This window comes from Apteryx mantelli, chromosome 8, assembly GCF_036417845.1.
Source record: "Apteryx mantelli isolate bAptMan1 chromosome 8, bAptMan1.hap1, whole genome shotgun sequence".
Taxonomy (NCBI): Eukaryota; Metazoa; Chordata; class Aves; order Apterygiformes; family Apterygidae; genus Apteryx; species Apteryx mantelli.
The window spans coordinates 27,394,906-27,415,509 of record NC_089985.1 but is presented as its reverse complement, the minus strand read 5'-3'; the positions used below and the strand labels follow the sequence as shown (position 1 = coordinate 27,415,509).

The 20,604-nt window shown below is 36.7% G+C and overlaps 1 protein-coding gene across 13 annotated transcripts in view; it reads left to right on the top strand.

Moving 5' to 3' along the window:
- Window positions 1-20,604, top strand: part of ADGRL2 (adhesion G protein-coupled receptor L2) — a 392,431-nt gene that overhangs the window by 353,886 nt on the left and 17,941 nt on the right. For 10 of the 13 annotated variants that reach the window (XM_013961432.2, XM_013961429.2, XM_013961431.2 and 7 more), the window contains 11 exons: window positions 1,259-1,555; window positions 2,095-2,198; window positions 3,043-3,228; window positions 4,262-4,300; window positions 7,213-7,396; window positions 9,515-9,637; window positions 9,909-10,114; window positions 11,200-11,373; window positions 12,380-12,589; window positions 13,666-13,886; window positions 15,184-15,250. In XM_013961432.2, coding sequence (XP_013816886.1) covers window positions 1,259-1,555; window positions 2,095-2,198; window positions 3,043-3,228; window positions 4,262-4,300; window positions 7,213-7,396; window positions 9,515-9,637; window positions 9,909-10,114; window positions 11,200-11,373; window positions 12,380-12,589; window positions 13,666-13,886; window positions 15,184-15,250 — 1,811 coding nt within the window. The remainder of the gene's footprint in view (window positions 1-1,258; window positions 1,556-2,094; window positions 2,199-3,042; window positions 3,229-4,261; window positions 4,301-7,212; window positions 7,397-9,514; window positions 9,638-9,908; window positions 10,115-11,199; window positions 11,374-12,379; window positions 12,590-13,665; window positions 13,887-15,183; window positions 15,251-20,604) is intronic. The other 3 variants (XM_013961433.2, XM_013961430.2, XM_067301003.1) reach the window with 1 other exon arrangement.

The window sequence follows — 20,604 nt, the reverse complement described above, 5'->3', positions numbered from 1 at the left end:
CGCTGGATGAAAGCTAGGCATCTTTTCTTTTGTTTTTGTCTGTAGCTTAATTTAAGAGCATACATTGTTCAGTAAGTCAGAGTTCAAGGGCCGAAGAGCAAAAAAAAACCCACCTCACTTTATGCACTAAAGTTAATCCTAAAATTAGCTTCATTTATTTCTATATCAGGAAGGATATAAAAAGCAGACTTGATATGAGCTTATTTGTTCCCCAGCACAAGGATCTGTGCTTTTATGTGCCTATAAAACACTGTGAATGCTAATGAAGATTTGGAAATAATTAATGATAAGTATTTCAATTGCATTGCTCACTTGCATTGTTTCAACTGTTGCTCAATATACATTTCAAGGTGATGAACGGAAATTACAGAATATTATCTCCAGTAGTATTAACTAGTGTTATCTCTCTAACGCCCCAAAAAATTAAATAGCTGTGGGTGTAGCTCATCAGTTCCAACAGTTCATTTCCTCCGTGGGTCAGTGGAAAAACCAGTTGTGAGTCTCAGTCAGAAAAGATTTGGCCTAAACCAAGCCTAGTGTTTCATCAGCAATTAAACTGTGTGCTTGCCACTGGCTTGAATGAGTTGTATCTTCATACCTGCTTTATCAAAAAAGGATGTTAAAGCCTGAAATGTTCAAGCACTAAAACAGCACGTACCTGCTATGCTTCTCTTGTGTTTGGAGGTAATCAGGCATGCTATGAGCCTCTCAAGCAGAATGACTGCCGGGTAGGAAGATGTTATAGTAATTATTTTCCTGGAAGGTGTGTAGTGGGTGACTTGAAGTTTTGGGGTCTACTTTTTAAAATGGTCTAGTTAGTTACAGCCCACTACTTCTGCTGTTAAAGCTGAACTGTACTGTTTATGGCATGCTGATTCAAATGAGTCTGTCTATTGAGTTATTCTTTCTCCAGAAGTGATTAAGAAATCTTTAATTGCTTTAGGTTTGTTATGTACTGATAACTCACTAGTATTGCCTTTCAGCCTTCAGAAATGTAGCTATCAATTTTTATTATGGAAGAGATTGTTCAGAGAACATGTTGAAACATCATACTGGTATGAGCTGGGATTAAAAAAAAAAATTAAAACTCATTCAGTGTTATATCTTAAGCATCCAGTATAGCAATAAGAGTAATATTGAGATAAAGAAAAGGAGACACAAGAGAATCCTTTAAAAACACATAAATGACATTTAAAAAACTTTTTTTGATAATTCTGAAATCACTTACTTTATTATTACTCTAATTTTCTCTGTGCAGTGCCTACCACAGCAGTGACAATAACTTCTTCTGCAGAGCTATACAAAACCACAGTGTCCACCACTAGCACTACATCACAGAAAGGTCCTGTAAGCACAACATTAGCCGGAGGAACGAAGGAAGGAAGCAGAGGACCCAAGCCACCACCACCAGTTTCCACAACCAAAATTCCTCCTGTGACAAGTTTTTTCCCTTTGCCAGAGAGATTCTGTGAACCGACTGAGGCTAGGGGGATTAGCTGGCCTCAGACACAAAGAGGAATGATGGTTGAACGCCCTTGCCCCAAAGGAACACGAGGTATTGCCTTTAAAAATGTATCTTGATTTCAAGCAGATGTTTCAAAAGCAATGTGCAGCTCTCTCACGGTGAATTTTTTTAATCTCAAGCTGTCATATGATTTTTTTGTTGCTTGGAGAATGCAGTATCTACAGGCAGTGGTCAAGTTGCAGTCTATAAAAGACATTTGAGCGCGGGTGCAGAATTGCCTTGCACATACTCTTTGAGAATCCAGGTCAAATTTTAGGTCTTTGCTTGAGGATGGTTGTGAAATATGCTTACAGCTGCCTTTCTCGTTATGAGCTCCCCTCTGGATGAGCTCCAGAAAAAATCAAGGGCTTTTTGTTTGTTTGCAGAAAACGTCTGGTACTTTTCACTGACTTTTTTATTGCTGTTTGTAATCTACATTATTTTCTTAACGTTTTTGTCAATTATTGTCAACTACTTCCATTAGTGGTATTCAGAATTTAGCATCTGTTAGGAGTACATTGTAGCTGATTTCCTAAATGCATGCAGAAAAATGGTTTCAGTTTCACTGTAGCTTTCTACATCTGTTGTAGGAACGGCCTCGTATCTCTGTGTGGTTTTAACTGGAACGTGGAACCCCAAAGGCCCCGATCTCAGCAACTGCACCTCGCACTGGGTGAACCAGCTGGCGCAAAAGGTTGGTTGGAACCTTTTAATACGACATACACTGGTGATTAAGGATTTTAACTCTGAGCGTTAATAATTCAGTTTGTTTGTTGAAACCATCTCTATTACTGTACTCATTTAGAATAGAAGGTGTTACACATGCTTGGTGTGTAAAGCATTTATCAAAAGTTGGGTTCACGTGTGGGTTCTGGTAAGCTCTTGCCCTAAGTTCTTGTGCTGTATCTGTGCTCATGGAATTTCATCGCTATTTAAAGCAAAATAGCTTGCCTTGTGTTCAAAAAACAAAAGCTGTATTTGCTTAATGAATCAAATATTGTAAATCACACAGCAAGATGTGTGGTATAAAAGCAGTTTTTTAGTTAGGGAAAAATTATACTGTAATAAATAGATTTTTTATATGAGTGCATTAATAACAGTATGATTAGAGCACAGAGCCACTTTCTTTGTTTTCCCTCCCTACTGAGATTTACCAAGTTTATGAAAACTGGATAATTTGTTGTCAGTACCAGGCTACTTGACTTTCAAATGCTTCAAGCACTGATATGAACAAATAGATTTCTTAGTGTCTAATAATGGCAGTAAAATAAAAGTGAGGATGAAACAGAAGATCTAGCCCAAAAGTCCCAGTCTGATTTCTGGTTTTGATGGCTGTTAAGAACTGCTTTTGTGTGTCACGGATCTAAGAACCTTTAATCTTCTGAGATAAAGAGAACATTATTGGTCTCAATTAGTTGCAGATTTGAATGTATGTGCAAATGGTTATTTCACCACAACAAAGGTGTACGGGGAATTGGAATTAGGAGCCGCAAGCAGAACAAGGGATCCTGCTGAGAAAATATAAATTGTCATTTCAGATCAGAAGTGGAGAAAATGCTGCTAGTCTGGCCAATGAACTGGCTAAACACACCAAAGGACCAGTGTTTGCCGGGGATGTCAGCTCCTCGGTGAGGCTGATGGAGCAGCTCGTGGACATTCTCGATGCTCAGCTGCAGGAACTGAGGCCCAGTGAGAAAGACTCTGCGGGAAGGAGTTATAACAAGGTACGCACCTCTGTTCCTCACCCCTGCTGGGATAACCATTGCCCTTGGGTTTTTTTCCTTTCAGAAATATTACTGCCAAATGCATACTTTGCTCCTGCGTGCTTTTAATTCTGGAATAAACATGTGAGAGGAAACAGCAGTAAATACGCAATAGAATGTTTAAATTCCCTTCTGTAGGTGATATGCTATAATTCACCATAGCTGACTTGTCCTAAAAACAGAATAGCTGTATGTCCCTTATCAGAATATGGAGTACATTATAACTCATGTGAGGGAAATGGGCACTAGCTCTCAGAAATTCCATAACAAATCAGTATTTTTGTCCAGTTTTTTTGTCCAGTGATCATTTTAATGATCAGCCTGAATATATAATAAAATCAGTGGAATTCTGCATAGGTGCAGGATTTTGTTTTGATCTGACTTCCTACAGAATAATAGCACTTTCTTAGCCTTTTTAAGATACAACATTAGTTAAAATTGGTATATTAAAAATCTGCCCCATGTTTGGAATTAGGAAACCTTATTTCGGAGAAAACTTATGTCTTAGTGTTTTACTTGCAAGTCACAAAAGTGATATCGTTCCTGTTTTTTTCAGAGGAAGTGCTATACTTCATGGTCTCTTCCTTGCCTCAGTTTAGTCAACAGGCTACAAATGAAACATTTTTCAGCCTACTTTAGAGAGATCCTCCTACTCCTTCAATATTTTGACAATAATTTTGTTTAAAATCCCTAGCTACCCTTAAAAGAGTTTGCCCAGAGACAAATCAGGTGCTCACACAGGATTTTTCTCCTTCGACCTTTTCACAGAAATCCCACTTTTTGGGCAAAGATATCTAGGCATCTGTATTAAGGTTTGGAAGAAAAGTTTCCTGTATGATGATTTTTTATGGTCATCATTGGACAGAAACTATATTAATGTCCAGACTCTTTATAGTTCAAGTTTGGGATTTGAAACACCAGACTAATTTTTGGATATTTCTGAAGCTTTCCAGAATGTGTCTAACTTCTGATTTTCTTTTTTCTTACTAAAAAGCTCCAAAAACGAGAGAAGACATGCAGGGCTTACCTTAAGGTATCTCTCCTGTGCTGTCACCCTGCTTTCTCCCTGCTTCAGCAACCTGCCACGCTTTATCATCTTGCTGCATGATCCTATGTATTTCAGTCTTTGATAAATGTGTATTGTGCCCCATATCAACTGTACAAATGTTGGCTTTGCACAGGTATAAAACTCTCAGAAAAGAAAAAGATCAAATTTTATACCTCTTTTACCTCCACTTTCTCAAAAGTATAAGAACAGAAATGGTTATTATCTGAATTGGAAGTAACATTTCTTTCCTTGTAATATGACTTTGGGTAGAGGAAAAAGCTGGCAACTGATCAGAAATTCCTTCACCTTGGTAGTTTTTTATATCAAAGACTGGTTAGACTAAATTTACTTGCATGAAAAATTTACATTATATAGCCTGCTTTGTTCCTTGTGCATTTTTATACCTAGTAAAATCACTATTTCTTACAGTTTTAAGAGTTCTTACAAAGGCCAGATTCAGCAATTTCAGGATAAAATGTAAAGAAAAACATTTCTCCAACTTCACTAGAAAAATATATGCCAAGCAATATATGCTAATATATTGCCAATATATGCCAGTATATCCCACTAACCAGGCTATATGTTGCCTGATTTTCAGTTTCTTTCATCTTCCGCAGAATGATTGTCTGTAGTTGTCAGCTCCTACTCTGTGATACAATGCCAGTAATGCCACCCCAGTCCTGTTAAGAAGAGAGAAGAAGACCTAGAATAGATCAAGTCGGAGGCTCTTAAAAATTTTACTGCATATTTTTTCAAAGTTTCTTTTAAAACACTGGGTTTTACTTGTACCCTCTGAGATTAAATGTAAGAATGATTTTTAAAAAGAACTTGGAAATACTTTGCAACATAATAAAATAAGGCAGACTTACTGAAGAGACAGCTCTCTGTACAGTCCTTCTCTCTTTCATCCTGCAGCCTAGAAAAGGGATGGGAGATGACCAGTTACAGCAATAAATCAACAAAAAGAAACAAAGATCAGGAGAGAAATTCACTTCACAAATAATAATTTTAATAGTTTTTGATTAGAAAACATGATTTTTCATAGTAAAGGGTAATCCAGCAGGTATTGTTGGAGTAAACTGAATTTTCATACTTTAATTTTTAGTAATAAATATTACTGTGTGAAGAACAGTAATTGAGTTGCCTAGACTGATGCGTTGCAGGGGCAGCGTGGTCTTTCCACCTTCCATGTCTCTTTTGTCTGAGGGGAGAGAACGCCTCAGAAGTATCATTGCACAGATGACCATTCTGATTCCAATGAAAAAGCCAGAGTTAGATTATTCCATAATAAATAAAAAGCATTTCATATTAATTAATGCATACCATCAGCCCTATACAGAGATACACAAGAAACTTTGGCACAACCTTCATTTCTGACCAGTGTCATTTTCTGTAGGTCTCAAACGGGCTTCCCTGCTCAGATAAGACTAATAAACCTCTTGAAATTACAACTCAAAAGCTGGCTTACACTATGCAAATGAAGCAAGTTCCCACTTTGTGACAGAGGATTCATTTGTACCTCAGATTAGAGGCTCCAATCTGTATTTCTTGGTGACTAATGAATCTGGCCTCTGCAGACCAATTTCTGTTCCACTCTAGTTAATGGCTGCAGCAGTATCAGTGTGAGCATTTTGACTATTCTGTCTCCCATTAGAGAAAGAAAAAAGGCTTTAATGCCACTTCGAAGTATCTTCCACCTGCCAGGAAGGTCGTGGTGGCTCACAGTGCAGACAGAAAGAGGATATTAAAATGGATTAGGCTAATTAATCTTGCTCTGACAATAGTCTCGACCAACTTTTTCTATTCATTTATTTCCACAATACAGTATTCCAGAGCAAAATATTTTTGTTTGTACAACATGTTCTGTTTCCATTCCCAATGCTTTTAAATTGATCAAACAAATTATATATATGCTTAAGGACACATTATGAGTAGGTAAATGGGACAGAGTAAACATGGTGTTTCAGCAATGCATGGCATACTCAATGCACAGCATACTCAATGCACAGCTACATTATGCATTATTGTAAGAGCCTGCCTTCAATTGATTAACTGATTACTGTGATTGATTGAATTATTTTGTAAAAATAATGTAACGATGTCTCTGAATTCTTTTTTCCTCCTTATTTACTGTTACTTTATATGCAGCTTAATGAACCTTAAAACACGATGATAGAGTTGTTACAAGACAGACTTTTTTAAATGGCAGCTTTACTCAGTTTTACAGTTTTGCCTTCACTGATAACAGGGACAGTCAGTGGACATCTTGTTTGCTCTATTGATTTCCTTTTTAAACTGACCTTTGTGCAGGAATGAGAGTTAGTAATCTTTTTAAATATCTATGAACAGGTACAGGAACAGAAGGGGGAGTGAGAGTGGCCCAGGTTAATTTATATCCACTGAGTCAGCTTCATTTCATGCCTCCTGTAATAAAGAAGGCAGTTTGTCATAGACAAGCAGTTTATGGTGCTCTAGCTGCATGAGTTGTCTTAAGTTAGCCAAAACTACAGAATGCCATTTTTGGCATTAGTATTTTTAAATAGAAGTTATGTATTTTGACATTAACTTTAAGATGAAAGCTTCGGGCAAAACTTGTAGCATTTATTTTTAAATTTTTCAGCACATTAATAAGACTTCTTTATATCTGACATGAGATGAGTCAAATATGCATGTTTACCACTTAGGGACAACACAGTACTAGTGGCTGCGCTTCTGTTAATGCTAGTTCAGCAAGGGGATGGAAAATATTTTTATGTTGGCAATAGTTTTCTAGTGCCATTAAATCACAGTAAATCATTCTGACAGTTAAGTATTATAATTGTCACCAGATAATGTTGGAAATTTTCCCCAGCTGCCTGGGGCAGTCAGACCTAATGATAGTTTTCTAATGAATGCAGGCAATTGTTGATACAGTGGACAACCTGCTCAGGCCTGAAGCTCTAGAGTCCTGGAAAGATATGAATTCTTCTGAACAAGCCCATGCAGCAACCATGTTACTTGATACTTTAGAAGAAGGGGCTTTTGTCTTGGCTGATAATCTCTTAGAACCAACTAGAGTCTCAATGCCCACAGAAAATATTGGTAAGTGAATTTCTTTTCAAGCATAACTTCAAGTGCTCTGCATTGCATTATGCAAAAACAACAAACATATTCTCGATAGCCACATACTCTCTGAAAGCTGAGCTATGCAGCATTTGCTAGAAAGCTATACCTGCCTGTGTAGAAAAAAAGTGCTCCTAAGCAGAGAAGTGCTTTTCTTGTATAGTTCTACAAAATTAGCGTTCTTCTTTAGTATTATTAATACACTGTAAAATGTAAAGTAGTTGATGTTGCAAAGTTGATTTACCACTGAAAAATCATTAGCAGAACGTAAGGCTATGAAGAGTGCTTAAATGGCAGAGTATGGATTTTTCTGAGGTAACTGCTTTCTGCAGAGCTGCAGAAATGCTTTCCTATTATATATAATCTATTCCTAATGAATTTAAATTACTTTTTGCATTGCGCTTTGCTGGTTAAATATTTTAGGCACTCAGAACATCGGCCAAATGTTTATATTAAACATGACTGCCTTCAGGTAAAAATGTGTTCAGTGGACTACATCTCCCATAATGCAGAATAGCTATGCTCCAGAGACTGCAGAATAGCTGAAGATAGTTGGAGCATAATTTAAAATTTAAGTGGTGACAGAGAAATGAAGGAGTTTAGTATTAGAGATGTGCAAATATTGGGAGATGGGCTGTGTTATAGCAAAAATCATTGCTATGCATAAAATTAAAATCGTTTGTCTTATTACGGTGATGAATGACGTCTCAGTGAGGTACAAGGAAGCTGAAAGTCTGCTAATTTGAAGGGGTACCAAGATAGAGACTTGAAATAGAGTGTAGAAATTAGACTTTAAATTCACGTTTCGATGTCTGCGTATTTGTAACTGTAGAAGATGATTCTGCTTAGTTTTTATCTGAGGAGGAAGATATTGGGAAGGGGTCAGGAAGGGTGTTACAATCTGTTACTGAAGTAACTGCACCAGTTGGTTCTGAAGGAATGTGGGTAGAATTGCAGAAAATCCTCTGAGAGTCTGGGCTGGAATTAGCCATTAGTATTTCTTCTCACTTATACAGAAGCCTTAAATAATGTACTTACTTTGGTTTTGCTTAAAAAAGCAAAGAACCTTTTCCCAACTATCATATATTTCATTTCTAAGGCAGATGCTCCTTTAACACAGACAATATAGCTAGACATCTCAGTTAGGATGTAAATAAGCAGGTCCACTGAGTTCAGCAGGCTGTTTGACCATCGCTGCTTATCATAAGCTGTCTTCAAGTCGTGATTAGTAGTACACTGCTGGTCTCAAGCAAAACTGAATAGGCCTGTGCTAAATTCTGAACACACATCCGTATAGGTGTTTTAGAGAATCAGAAATCATTCACAAATTCCATACCTTTTGTAGGTCTATGTACCCAGTTTAACATAACACAGATATTTGATAATAAATTGACTGCCCTGACCTATGTGATTTTCCAGATCCAAAAGAATCCAGCCTTCAGTGGTAATCCCGTGAAAGCTCCTTTACATATAATGTGGTATAAAATTAGAACTTAAGTAAGGATGAATTGCATCTGAGCTTTCACTTTAAAATACTTTTTTTTAGCGGACAAATAAAATGTCTTATTATAAACCTTTTTTTAAAATTAGAATTAGAAAAAAATATTAGACTCTTCTTTAGATATGAATACTGATTTCACTAAATATGCTGCTTAGGTGTATTTAGCTATTCATTTGCTGACTGTTTCAAAACCTTATTATATCTAAATCAATACTCAGAGCTCTAGATCAGTGGATATTGTACAGGTTTACGGAGCTTCCAAATAAACATTTCTCTGCAACACTTGTGTTTGTGGTATTTTTAAGAGGGGTTTTTTGAGCACACATTAAAAAAGGTTTGATGTCATGTTTTCACTATTATAGGGCTGTCATTTCAGTAGCATGCACTAGGTTTAGTTAAAATATAAAGAATCTAAGTCTGTGTGGTTGAAATATGCCAGTAGAGATCTGTCTTACAGAGGCAAATAAGGACCGCCGTGTGAGGAAATTAAAGAAAGGGCAGGGGGAAAATACCATCTCCAGGCATACTGCAATCTGGCCAAAAGACTTTTTCTTCATCCTTCTTTTTACCACTTGTTTTTTCTCTGGCCCGCCTAGTTTTGGATGTTGCAGTGCTCATTACTGAGGGCCAGGTGCAGGACTTGAAGTTTCCTCAGGGCAGTAAAGGCGGCAATTCGATTCAGCTCTCTGCAAGCACCGTGAAGCAGAACAGCAGGAACGGTGAGTCCTGGGCGCCTAACACTGACACCTCCATTAAGTTTTATAAAAACTGCATTCTCCCCCCTACTTAAAAAATGAAAACAAAACAAAAGAAGACTGTTAGTGACTTTTTTTTAAAGGTAGTGGGTACCTGGGCATTTTTCTTCCAATCTATAGCCTGAGAATGCCTCTCTGTTTACTGATGCTTCATTTTCCATTCATTAGATTACAGATTGCACTCTCTGATGAGTATGAATTTCATGGCATGATGATGGGAGTTTTTCTTTTGTAGGATTAGCAAAACTGGTTTTCATCATTTACAAAAGTTTGGGACGTTTTCTCAGTACGGAAAATGCAACCATAAAGCTGGGCAGCGACTTTGCTGGGCGGAATAGTACCATCGCGGTGAACTCCCACGTCATCGCAGCCTCCATCAACAAGGAGTCGAGCCGGGTGTACCTGACTGATCCTGTGCATTTCACTCTGGAGCACATCGATGTGAGTTTCGCTAATGAACTAACGGGAAGGTCATAAAATCAGCACGAGAAAAAAGCAATGCAGAAAAATAACCTTTTTTCCATTTCAATTTTAAAAGTTGGACTAGGTCAAAGACACAAGTTTAGTTAAGTCTGTGAACATAAAATTAAATGAGCCTGGTTCAGTGATTATTAGAACTTAAGTGTATTCTTAATGAAAGCTAATTCAGTAATCAACATGAAAATGTAAATGACTAATTTGTTTCTAAATGAAAATTAACTCTAACCTTAGTAGTAGGATAGAAAATATCAACCGTTAAGATTCTTGTTTGTTTGAGATGGCAAGTTTAAATGATGCTTGAACTTTTTACATTGATTTCAGACAAGTTCTGGAAACCTATAGAAATTGTTTAAATATATTTATGCAGTGAAAAACAAAGTAAGATATCTTTGGTGTGTTATGCTTCAGATTTGTATGTATCTTCTGCATGATAATTTATTTCACGTATTTCTTTGCTCTTTAAGTTGGTCCTTTCTGTTTCATGTTTCACATGGGAAAACTAAATGATCAGTATAGGCGTGGAGAAAAGATGTTTGGATCTTCCTCCCATTTTCCATGGTTTTGTAAATCTGTTTTGATGGTTTTTCATCAAAATAGATAGGCATTGAGGAATTAACTTTTTCCTGATGTCTGTTCACATGTCTTTGGCCTGACCAAAGGTAAGAATCATAGGAAAGAGAACATATTTTTAAATACTCAATTACAGGAGAAATCTCCTCAGAATAAATTCACAGTCCTAATTTTGCAGAGAACAAAAATGGCTATAATGTACCATCAGTGCATAAAATTGTAAGATGGAAATTGTAATTGTTTAAAAATGGGTCTACAGTAATTGAGACTACACTTTAGAATGTTTCGGACTATAAAGTCCCTTTTAAACTAGATGTCTTCCATGTATAACATAGTCCACAATTTTGCTGATGAAAAGCTTTATTGTCCGAAACATGCAAAGTTTAATCTAAATTACCCTTTACACATATTAAACAATTGTTATTGCCATCTTAGTGTGTAAAATCCTCATTTTATTTTATCCTTTTATCTCCCAGCCTGACAATTACTTCAATGCAAATTGTTCCTTCTGGAACTACTCAGAGAGGACTATGATGGGATATTGGTCAACTCAAGGCTGCAAACTGGTTGACACGAATAGAACTCATACAACCTGTGCTTGCAGTCACCTAACCAACTTTGCAATTCTTATGGCTCATCGGGAAATTGTGGTAAGTAATGATGTTTCTAGCCATGAGCAGGAAACAAACCTTTTAAGATTTAACTTTAAATTTTTTAGAAGGATCCAAAACTTCTGATGTTTCTTCAGTATTTATAACTTCTACCCACTATTTCCAAAATAACATGAAAGATGGACAAGGAAGGACAAGAGATTTCTTCAAGTCGTATTTTAAAGTTACTGACCAGCCTTACAACCGTTCTACAGACTTTACAGATTACAGATGGAGACTATCTGTAGGGGCACCTGTGCAGGCTGTTCTCTGGAAGCATAAGTGCCAGCTCTCCTTACGATAGGAAGGTCAAAGAGCTACCTTACTGGGTTTTTGAATGCCTGTTTGTACTCTGAAATTTTATTGTCTAGTCAAAGCACTTGCCAGATGTCAAGGGGCCCAGAGTATGCACTATTTGCAAGGTTATGAGGCTTTTCATAAACCCATTGTATTCTGAAAGGTCACTAAAAAAGCAACTGAGATGACAAGAGTGAGTCTGTTGCAACTGAAGGAAGGAATCATCTTAGAACTGGAGTTTGATATGTAACATATACTGCATTTTGTCCTAATTGCTGTGTCCATTGTTAATCTTAGCCGTCTTTTCCGATGTGGAGTTGCAGGTCTGTAGGAAAGAATGTGTACTCTTAGAAGAAGGCCCAAGTGAAAGCTCTCCCACTTCACTTGCATCAGAGTCTAGTGGTACTTTCAAAATGTTATGTCTCTCTACTTGTTCTTGTCCAACAAGTTTACAGTCAGTCGTAGCAGAAGTCAAAATGCTCTCTGATTGGCAAAAATAGTCATCTTTCGCACTTCGACCTGCTGGTCTTCTACTTACCCTAATCTTGCTCTTCTGAGAAGCTGACCTGAGGCTGATAAATTGCGGAGTACATTTTCCCCATCTCATATAATGAGCAAGTAACTTTTCTGGATGCTACCTGTGAAAATGGATTTTTGTTTATACTCATAAAGAGTCATATTAATTTTCTCCATTCTTGATTATTTCTAGTACAAAGATGGAGTGCACGAATTGCTCCTCACTGTCATCACCTGGGTGGGAATTGTCATCTCTCTTGTTTGCCTGGCCATCTGCATCTTCACATTCTGTTTTTTCCGTGGCCTACAAAGTGATCGTAATACTATTCACAAGAACCTTTGTATCAACCTATTCATTGCTGAGTTCATTTTCCTAATAGGCATCGATAAGACAGAGTACAAGGTAAGTCTTCTGTGTGTGTCCTGATCTTGTTCTCTGAACTGACTATTTAGAATAGATTTGAATTAAAACACAACAAACTGCCAAGTTTTCAGTGTTCTGACACAGCAAGGCTAAAATAAAATGAGAAAATATCTCATGATATTTAGCGCTATGAGAAAATAAGATAGACATGCTCATAAATAGTATTTACATTCAACAAAAATATTACTGTGGCCTTAATTTCCCACTTACAGCAGTGTTTCATTTTCAGTTGAGAAACACCAGCTATTAATGAAGCAGGTGGTTTAAACTTCTGAAAGAGGAGCTGAAATTAAATGTTGACATACTAAAAAGATATACATTATATATATATTCTCTCTGTATAGTCATATATATCTCAACAGCTATTGGCATTCTTTTTATATGTATATACACAAATACATGTGCACACACATGTACACACAGAGCCTTATTAATATATTTACCCATTTTTTGCACTGCACACTCATGCACTTTTTTGGCAGTATTGTTGAAATTAATTGTGTCATTCAGAAGTGATTGACTTGAAATTTAATAATTTGGTAGAGTTTCATCCAGCATTCGGCCAAAGAGGAGAAAATCTATATTGGTTTCTGGTATGACATTATAAACTTCTAAAATACAGAATTTGATATTAAAGCAGAAAAAAATTTTGCTGGCTGCTTGGTAATTTTAAAGAAGCAGTATTACATTATGCATCTAAAACCAACTGTTACGTCTCAGATTATCTAAACTGTAAGTCCTAATACCATATCAATTTCAAAATTAAAGGATTACTTGTAAAATTGAATAGTCTACTCTATAAATAAAGGTTGGGGGGAGGCTAGGTTTCCATATTTTCACCTGTGCATGTTAGCTGAATATACTTTCTGCAGCTCCTGTCAATACATTAGTATTTGCAAATATTTAGTACATATTTTCAGATAGTGAAAATGTTCCTGGACTTGTGAAGGATATCTGATAGAAATATATGCTGTTCTATTGTATGTTATTTAATTCGAGACGTAATGATGTGAAGATTTTGTGGTTTATTTTTTCCTCATTCTGTTTCTTTGCAGATTGCATGTCCGATATTTGCAGGCCTCTTACACTTTTTCTTCCTGGCAGCCTTTGCCTGGATGTGTCTAGAAGGAGTGCAGCTTTATCTTATGTTAGTAGAAGTATTTGAAAGTGAATATTCTAGGAAGAAATACTATTATGTTGCTGGCTACCTCTTCCCTGCTACCGTAGTTGGTGTCTCAGCAGCTATTGACTATAAGAGCTATGGAACAGAGAAAGCGTAAGTAATTGCAAGTGACCTGAGTGTTTTTCAAGTGAATAATTTTTTAAAGCCTGTTAGCTGTCAGAGGGTCCCTGACAGACTAAAATACCATCTGAAAGCTTTACTGGTAAGAGAATGGCGATGCTGTGCACAAATTACAATCAAGTCTTTTGTAATTCTCTAGGTTCAGAGGATTTGTTCTCTAGAGAGACCAATTCTAAATTATGGTCTTTCTTTTAACACAAAAGATTGACCTGAAACAAATTGAAAAAGTAAATAACTTTTTGGCCTCAAATGGATATTAAGTAAAAATTCGTCTCAACTTAAAGTATCTGACAGGCTTAACCACCCAGTTTTAAGCTAATGCTTCATTAGATCTCTTTGTTCAACTGGCCCTCTAGCTAACTCTCATCCTGAATTATGGCAGTACAATATTCTAACCCGTATGTTTCACTTTGATAATATTTTATCAGGCGAGTAGAGCAGGATTAAAATTAGCCACTGTCTTTTATATATAAAGATACAGATATATATAGAAAGTGACATAAGGTAGACAGAGGACGTTTCTGAGGATTTGAGTTGCTGGAGGCATGAATTTGCCTTCCAATACTGTTTACTTTGTCCTTTGATGAAATTAGTTACAGAATGGGAAGATACTGTTGACTACAAGAAAGCGGCTTGATTTTGCTACTGATGAAAGACAAATAAAAGCGATTCAGCAGGGAACTGGGGTGTACGAAAAACGAATCACTAAGTGAAGTCAGCCCTAATAAGTTTACGCATCATTTGGTCCGGTATCATGTGTATTCTTTCTCTACTGTTCAACTCCCAATTGGGGCATTTTATTTAAACCATATTGTTTTTCTGCAAAACATGGCATCTGAACATTTTCTGTATGGTGTTCCTCAGGGATAAGCACTTTGCATATGATATAAAGTTAAAAGCAGATTCTGAAGATTGCAGGGAAAACCTGTGAAAAATAATGTATCTACTGATTTTAGGTTCATTAATCCATGGCAATAGCTGTGACTGAACCTTCTGACTGAAAGGAGAAAGAGCTTGTTTTGTTTTTATTTCGTCTTATACGTTAGCTATTCCTGATGATGTATTTTCAAGATCCGTAGTATTATTAAACAGGACTCAGCAGAAGAGTTGCAGGTTAGGAAAAATTGTCCATGATTAAGTGGTACTGTGTACTGTTTATCATTGTTTACTAAAGAAATGTTAGTTTAAGAAATATTTTTGCACTTTGCATTTATGGAACTAAGGACACAATGCAATTATTCACCTTCCATTCTCTTTTTTTCTACCATAGTTGCTGGCTCCATGTAGATAACTATTTTATCTGGAGTTTCATTGGGCCTGTTACCTTTATTATTCTGGTAAGAACTTCGTTTTTTTTCTTTCATTCTAGGTTGCCTTACAGCAAAGTTATAAAAAGATTAAATCCTTATTTGCAGGACATTTCATGAAAATACTTATATACAATTTGTAGCGTGAGCAATGGTCATGAAAATGTTTAGAAATCTTTAAGGTGTACTGACTAAATGATTAACTGTCAAAGCTGTGGTGGTGCTTCAGCATAGTCATTTTTTTCCTAATGCTTTGAACTCTGAAGGTCATATCGACATGTGTAGTCATATGAAAAATCAATAAAGTGCTAAAAACAGGTTTTTTAAAGGAGCCACTATTGCACATGTTCCAGAAATTTAACTGCTAATTATCTAATATACTGGAACTTCTCAAAAGAGTGTTCAAATGCATTGGATAATTAAGTAAATTTTATATTTCAGTGTACTTGTACAGTACTTGTATGTATATTTGCATATGCACATTTTTTGTGACTACTTCTATATGTATTTATGCTACTTGTAATGTATGTTAGACATACAAGTTCATATGTTTTAGTATAAATAATAAAGTATTGTGCAATCAGTAGAAAGCTTACACACATTCTTCCAATCTGTTGAGTTAATTTGTTGTGTACATATGCACCCATGTATACACCCACAAGTCTGTGCCGCATTGTCCATTTAAGATTGAATGTTGTATTCTTACATCCATTATCAATTCTCCCAGCATTGCTCCAGTCAGCCCAGGGAAAAAACATGTCCCTGTTATTTCCGACTGATAATACTGACGCTCTACAACAAAATAATTTGGAAGGAAACTGAATGCAAAATGTGCTTTTTGGTTCAACTTAGCTTTCTCTGCTAGTTCAAGATTTTTAAAGCCTGGCTGTGCTTGAGAAATATTTGAGAAGGCTGGTGCTAGGGACATAACCTGGATACACAGAGATCTTTTTTCTAACTTCTGATAGTTTGGAAGGATGCATTTATTTTTATGCTTTTGAAAGTTTAAGGAATTACCCGTACCCTTGCCTTTACACAACAGTACGTTTGTGAAAAGCAACAGAAGTTAAGTTCAACCCCCTTTCTCCAAATTCAGAAATTGCATTTTGTCATTACTATTTTTTTCAGCCTTAAGAACAACTGTCAGGCATAATTCTAAAATTTCTGACTTTTATAGATGTACATGCCAGACTTGCTATTTAAACACATATTTTGTAGGTTATAATTTACATTACTTCTCCGTGTAAAAATAAACTGATACTATATGATTCTGGAAATTTCTATAGAAGTATGTGACCAATCTTTCATAGGTAATTTATTCCCTCCTGGTATCTTCAGATAATGAAATAAGCTTATCTGTGTGTTTGTTTAAAATAAGTTTATCAGTGTCAGTTTTACTCTGTTTATATGAAGAACTGTTTTTAACCCTTAAATAGTTACTTAAGAAAAGATAGTTGTGCAGTGTAGCAATTGTTTCAATTTGTAGGCATGTTTTCAAAGAAATAGGTTTAGGTGCCAAAACTTACGTGTGTATCTATTGAATTAGAAAGATTATAGTCTTTGCAAGATACATGTCTAGACCATCAGAGTTATACAGAGTTTATTCTAAATATATTTGCAATTAATTCAAGTCTAAGAGTGAAGGGGTTTTTTTAATTAAACCTACAATTACAATCAAAAGATATACTTAATATTTTCAATATGATAGGTGATATTTTTCAGCACATAAAGCTGTTTCTGTCAGTTGTTGTAATCATTGCTAGAAAATTGTTCCAAGTTCGAGGTCACAATAGTTGCGTTACTCACCTCAAGTCTGCTTGTGTGGTGATAATTTTGCTTTTTGTGTCTGGCTTTTTTATTGTTACTGTGAGTATTTTGCTAAGTCACCTCTATTTCTCTCTCTTGCTTTAAAATAATGTTTAATACAGGAAGCTTTGGGCATTGCTGATGGCTTTTTCACTTCCTCACAACCAGGTCAGAGTGAGAATAGAGGTGAAGGACATTTAATCATATTGACCATGTACAGACATAGTTCACTATTATTTACTGGCCATGACATTATTATCCTCCAGTAAATCATTTAGGCTGAGACGCAAAAGGCTTTTGGGAGCAGTATTCCCAACTTCAAAAATATGAAACAGCAGGTAGCAATCACAGCACAGTTCCTGGGAGTAATTCTTCTCTAGCAATTGCTTTGCCCTCTAATCGTCCCAACTGAGAAAGCAAGAGAGAGTGCAGGAAGAAGTGTGAGGAGTGTAATGGCTGAAAAATAATATGTTGTGTGCAGTGTAACCAGAGAAGAGCCATGTTTGTAGTGTAGCATCCTTTGCATCAGTAGCATGTAAGAATTTCACCTTAGTAAACCTTTTAACATGTTGATCAAATCATTCTTCTGCTTCTCATTTTAACGGTACTGTTAAAATATATACAAAGTCTTTTCTGACAATATTGCTTACTACTTTAATTTATGAAATTTCTCCAAGTTTATAGCTGTTTGCACTCATGTCTGTATACAGTTTTGCACAGGATGAGGGTGGGAGGTGAGGAGGGGAAAGCATGAAGGAAGACTGTCTTCTGAGGAACTTTCAACTTCACTATTTCTATAGCCTGTCATGCCTTTGGGCACCAGGGTTATTATATCTATGCGAAAAGAGCATGTAAGTAATGAGCGGTGGGAAACCATTAGTATGCCTGAAATGGTTTAATGAAAGCTTGGATCATGACACATCAGGAGCTGTTCTTATCATTTGGACAGCTCCATCTGCATCTTTAATAATTAATTCAGTTCAGTAAGAGTTCAGCTTGCGCACTCATTTAGAAGCCTTCTTCAGAGAGCACCTCTCTCGCTGCCAGTCCCAGGGAGAAATAGGCTTCTGCATGGCTAAGAGCAAAGATCTGGAGATACAAGAGCAGTTTTAGAGCTGCATTTGCCAGGTAACAAAAGCTCCGGGGAGTTCAAAAAGGGTCAGAACATGTGCAGTTCAGCTAGGTTACTTCAGAGTGGTGTTTCTGTTCTTCTGTCTTATCATATCCATGTCAGCACTGCAGGCTGTGTGCAATGAATTTTAAGCTGCTAAGCTCAGGCGGACGTGATTCAACTGAGCAGGTTGATGGCTATAAAACAAACAGGACACTCCTGTAATCTGTGGTCAGAAAAACCTGAATATTTTGACTTCTGTGTAGATCCATGTTCATTCATATCCAAGAAATGGGGGAAGTTGGTTTGCTCTTTGTTCAGCCAAAACAGCTGGAGTTGGTTCCTCACAGATGGAGCCAATGTGTTAGGCTAGCAAAGGTCATTTAAACAAAAATTCCTGGAATGTTCTGTTTCATTGACATAGGAAAGATAGTTTTCTTTTTCACCCAGACTGAGGTGTTACTTCACCAAAGTCAGTGGATGTATACATACACATATGCACACATATCTAGCTTCACATATAAAAATAGACATATATAAATAGCTTATGCATACAAATAACATAAAAGTATCTTTTTATAGTAGACACCTGATAAATGGTATTTATCTATTGCTCATAGGGGAAAATTTGTCATAATTATTGCAAAATCTAGCTTTATCTGGCCACTAATCCATTTTACCTGGGACTAATTCCAGTCCATTAGTCTTCTGTGCAGGTTATCACATCCACTTTTTTTTTAAAGTTAATTGACTTGAAGACATTCCCTCCACCAAAATTTTATTGGCTGCAGCTGCCAGAGGGACAAAATTCCATCCTGTACCATGTTTCATGTCCAGTACCTGCTGGTTTTCCAGACCAGAAATGGCATTGTGCATGTTGGATATGAAATAAGCATCAGCTTCCAGCGTGGTGAACTCGATTACTACCATAAAAATTCTTCAAATTTTATATTTTAAAGTAGTGACATTTTAATTCTTTTAATATGTACCTAACTGTCTTTCTTTCCCTCAGTTCTATCCAATTATACTTGTCATTTGAAGAGATATGTAGGAACTGATATTTTTAAAAGTGCTATAATTTTTTTTTTTTTTTTTTACTTTTACATATATTTCTAAAATTAGAGCATAGATTAAACTGGTTCTCTATGTAATCCAGTATCTTGTCTCTCATAGTGGTTAACGTATTTTAGAAATTAGAGCAAGAAACTAGTATAGACATTTATGAAATACTATCATCCAAGTTTTTGATTATTCTTACCAGCTCATGTTTTAAAGTGCTTGCACATTACAGCTCCAGCTGCTGTAGCTGTGTGTTCTGTCACTCTCAGCATCACAGCAGAATGGTCAAATCCTAATGTGGTGCCTGACTGACTCCTAAATTACTATTTTTACACTTCTGAAGAGGGCTGGCTTGATTTTCAGAAGGGAAGCATGAATAAGGTTTTACTGACTTTACCAAGATTAGGGCTCCAGGACTGTTTGCAATGTATATGCCGCAGCCATTATGTGTGTTTACAGGGTGCATTTGTATAGTCTATTTAGCACTGAAGTAGCCAGTGATGTTCAGATGCAGATTTCGGTTCATCTGGGATAGATGCAGCCCAGGTCAGGATGAGGACTAGCCTGTCACTAGTCCGTTATCTTATATGATGGGGTGAGAAAATCATAAGACCACCGAGAAGGGGGAAATATGCCCTGTGCAGTTGTGCCCATCTAACAGGGCTCTTCCAGCGGCCAGCATATGGCAAGTAGAGTGGAGGAGCTGTAGGCAATGCGTAAGCTTCCAGCACCGTATCTGAGCCCTAAGAGCCAAGCATAATGATGGGGAAGGAGAGAAACAAGATTTGCATTTGAGATTAGATTATGGTATTTACTATTTCTTACAAAAAAGATACAAAATTGTTGGGGCAGCAAGTGGACTTCCTTTGAGAGCTATATTTTCAGAGTAGCAGGAAATCAAAACTCAAAAGTTGTAGTTTATCCTGTGCTTTTTTGAAAACAAGACTGCTAAAATTCAGCATGGCTCTTTGAGTCACCCTATTAGCTGTATTGCTCATGCCATTGGGCCTTCTTTGGGCATGTGAAAAGCTCTGGGCATTGTGATACTCCTGGGGAAGCAGAAGGCACTGTGTTTGGTTAGACTAGTTTGTTGTCAGAGGCCCATTTATTTCCTCCCAGGTTGCTTCTGGAAGCCCATCTTGCCATTCACCTGGACCTTTATGTGACTTTGGTGCCATTGACTCTTGTGCGTTTGTACTGAACAAAGAAAGGTGTCCTACTCAGGAGGTCCATCAATGTTGGCAAATACCTGCAGATTAATTTCCTTGGATTAGTAACAGTTCAGTCATCGCAGAATCACAAAATAATCTGGAAGGGATTTCAGGAGGTCTCTAGTCCAACCTCCTGCTCAGACCAGGTTGCTCAGGGCTTTATCCAGATGGATCTTGGAAACTTCTAAGGATGGAGA